General features: G+C 45.9%; 1 protein-coding gene across 1 annotated transcript; it reads left to right on the top strand.

The window, feature by feature from the left end:
• Window positions 1-964: 964 nt before the first annotated feature.
• Window positions 965-2,462, top strand: LOC102743442 (ubiquitin-like-conjugating enzyme ATG3). Its single transcript, XM_006727557.3, has one exon. It carries the CDS (start codon window positions 1,353-1,355, stop codon window positions 2,295-2,297), a length of 945 nt encoding a protein of 314 aa, XP_006727620.1. The 5' UTR covers window positions 965-1,352; the 3' UTR covers window positions 2,298-2,462.
• Window positions 2,463-3,686: the final 1,224 nt, after the last annotated feature.

Below are 3,686 nucleotides of genomic sequence, written 5' to 3'. Positions count from 1 at the left end.
ATTGAGTATCTTTATGACCATTACTTTAAATTCTCTAACAGGAATATTACTTGTCTCCATTTCATTTAGGCCTATTATGTGATTTTGTTCTGTTCTTTCATTTGAGACATATTCCTCTCTGTGTGTTAGGAAAGTCAGCTGTGTCTCCTGCTCTTGAGAGTAGTGGCCTTAAGAAGAAGAGGTCCTGTAGTGTCCTGAAGTGCAATGTCCCCTGTTCACCATAAACTGGCACTTCAGGGATATCGTCTGTGTGTTTTTTGCACCCTTCTGTTGTGGCTGAGCTGTGTTTACCTTCAGCCTAACATCTGCAGTGGCTCTCTTTGCCTATTGTGGGCATGGTTTGGTCCCTGTGTTGTTAGAGGCCGGCATGGGGCAGTCTTGGTCTTAAGTTGAATGAGAGTAGGTGTTTGCCTGAGATGCAGTAGCACTGAACTGCAGTGTGCTTTCCCTGTGTTTCCCTGAGAAGCTTTTTGTGGGGGCGGGGCCTGCAGTCACACCAGATATCTTCCCCTAGCCCACTGCTGCAGCTGTAGTCAGACTGGTGTGTGTGGTTATCTTTACCTCTCCCCGGCGGCAGGAGTCACTTTGGAGTGGTGCTGGCCCCTGTTTGGGCTGCTTGCACACTGCCAGGCTTGTAGCGCCACTTTTGATGGTTCTGGCCAGGGTTATATCTGAAGGAGAAGGTGGGGGTGAGGAGCATGGTGCTCACAAAGTCCATGCTGGTCTGCTGCAAGAGGGGACCTGCAGCTGCAAGGCACAGAGGCTGGCATGGTACATGAGGACAAGGCTTATGGTGTGAGCAAAGTTTATACGGGTCCACTGTGGGAGGATACCTGGTGTTCAGGGCTGGCTGAAGGGTGCATGTCCTCATGAGAACGTAGGGGTGGGGTGCACTATTAGCAAGTTAGGTAGTGAGTGTTGGCACCCACTGGTTCCTGCAGGTAAAAGTGACTGGCCTGGCAAGAGAGAGAAGGGGAAGCCGGAAGGGGCGCGAGTGAAGCAAGGGGGAGAAGACAGCTCCCGAGAAGGCGAGGGGTGCGCGTGCGCCCGCCTCTCCTAACTCTCCCCTTGTCCCCGCCGCCCTCCCTCGCGGCCAGGTGACACCTTGGCCCGGTCCGCCGCGAACTGCCTGGGTGGCGAGCAGCGCGCGCCCTGCCCTCGCGATTGGCGCCGGCCGCCCCTCCCCCTCGTCCGGTCCGTCCCGTCGCGTCCTGTCGCGTCCCGTCCCCTTGGGTGCCGCCGGCCGGGTGCTGATGCGCGTCGGCGGCAGCGGGGATTTTTTCTGACTCCCATCCCTTCCCCGGCTGCCCTTGCCGCCCCGTCGCGGGGCCGGCCGCTTCTCCGGCCCCAGGATGCAGAATGTGATTAACACGGTGAAGGGAAAAGCACTGGAAGTGGCTGAGTACCTGACCCCAGTCCTCAAGGAATCAAAGTTTAAGGAAACAGGTGTTATCACCCCAGAAGAGTTTGTGGCAGCTGGAGATCACTTAGTCCACCACTGTCCAACATGGCAATGGGCTACAGGGGAAGAATTGAAAGTGAAGGCATACCTACCAACAGGCAAACAATTTTTGGTCACCAAAAATGTGCCATGCTACAAGCGGTGCAAACAGATGGAATATTCAGATGAATTGGAAGCTATCATTGAAGAAGATGATGGTGATGGGGGATGGGTAGGTACTTATCATAACACAGGTATTGCAGGAATAACTGAAGCAGTTAAGGAGATTACATTGGAAAGCAAGGACAGTATAAAACTTCAAGATTGCTCAGCAATATGTGAGGAGGAGGAAGAAGAAGATGAAGGAGAAGCTGCAGATATGGAAGAATATGAAGAAAGTGGATTGTTGGAAACAGATGAGGCTACCCTAGACACAAGGAAAATAGTAGAAGCTTGTAAAGCTAAAACTGATGCTGGAGGTGAAGATGCTATTTTGCAAACAAGAACTTATGACCTTTATATCACTTATGATAAATATTACCAGACACCACGACTATGGTTGTTCGGCTATGATGAGCAAAGACAGCCTTTAACAGTTGAACACATGTATGAAGACATCAGTCAAGATCATGTGAAGAAAACAGTGACCATTGAAAATCACCCTCATCTCCCACCACTTCCTATGTGTTCAGTTCACCCCTGCAGGCATGCTGAGGTGATGAAGAAAATCATTGAGACTGTTGCAGAAGGAGGGGGAGAACTTGGTGTTCATATGTATCTTCTAATTTTCTTGAAGTTTGTACAAGCTGTCATTCCAACAATAGAATATGACTACACAAGACACTTCACAATGTAACAAAGAGAGCATAGAATCTATCCTAATTATTGTTTCTGATTTTTAAACAATTAACCCATAGATGTGACCATTGACCATATTCACCAATATGTACAATTTCTCTAATAAAGAGACTTATATGTTTATGCATTAAATAAAAAAAGTTCCACTACCAGAAAAAAAAAAAAAAAAGTGACTGGCCTAGGGGATAGGCTTTGTTACTAGAGAAGTCTCCCAAGGATCCCTGTCCCTCGGAGATTAGTGAACAAATCCATATACCCCATGTGTTTTTCAAACTGTTCCTTCTGTATTATATATCCATGGGGCTGTTTGTTGTGCTGTATCTTTAAGGGGGAAGACTTAGTTTCCTCTTGCCCTCCCTGCTTTCCCAGAGCAAATCTGCTGATTTTTAAATTTCCAGGTGTTAAGCTCTGCTAATTATAAGAACTTAAAAACAGCTAAATATCTTGAGGTATATGGCATTGTTGTTCCCAGATTTTCACACCTTTTTATATTCATGTCCCTTGCTATACTGAAACTGGATGACAGGCAATGACAACTGTGGCAGGCTTTTGGCTATGAAAATCAGATATATTTATCAGATCCAAGCAATATTCTAGCAGGCTGTCAGTATATTTCATTCGCAGGGACACTCTGATCCACTAGCCATCACCAAACATCTCTATGGGTCAACATATTCTGAATGCCACTAGGTGCCTGAGTCCTTTTTATTTAAAAATATTTAAAATTGCACTTTGTTTTAGGCAAATGCTAACATTTGGTCTCTGCTACTTTGGAGTCTCCAGGGTAGTGAGGGAACCCATCTAAATGGCAGTATCCCAAAGGTCATTATTGGCTTAGAAATGTGAGCAAACAGATATTTTCAAGGATATTCTAACCAATATATTTCTCAATGCCTTAGTAAAAGGAATGAATGTCTTTTGGACTTCTCACAGGACATGGTTGGTATGTGTGTATGTAGGTTATACAAGATAAACTCATTCCAACATACCTGTCTTTGTTTTTTTTTTTTTTTTAATTTTATTATGTTATGTTAGTCACCATACAATACATCATTGGTTTTTGATGTGGTGATCCACGATCCATTGTTTTCGTATAACACCCAGTGCTCCATGCAGTACGTGCCCTCCTTAATACCCATCACTGGGCTAACCAATCCCCCCTCCCCCCTCCCCTCTAAAACCCTGTTTCTTTCTCAGAGTCCATAGTCTCTCATGGTTCATCTCTCCCTCCAATTCCCACCCGCCCATTTTTCCCTTCCTTCTCCTAGTGTCCTCCATGCTATTGCTTATGTTCCACAAATAAGTGAAACCATATGATAATTGACTTTCTCTGCTTGACTTATTTCACTTAGCATAATCTCCTCCAGTCCCATCCATGTTGATGTAA

This window comes from Leptonychotes weddellii, chromosome 8, assembly GCF_054177405.1.
Source record: "Leptonychotes weddellii isolate Sample4059 chromosome 8, ASM5417740v2, whole genome shotgun sequence".
Classification (NCBI taxonomy): domain Eukaryota; kingdom Metazoa; phylum Chordata; class Mammalia; order Carnivora; family Phocidae; genus Leptonychotes; species Leptonychotes weddellii.
The sequence above is the reverse complement of the archived record's forward strand: the minus strand, read 5'-3'. Positions and strand labels throughout refer to the sequence as shown.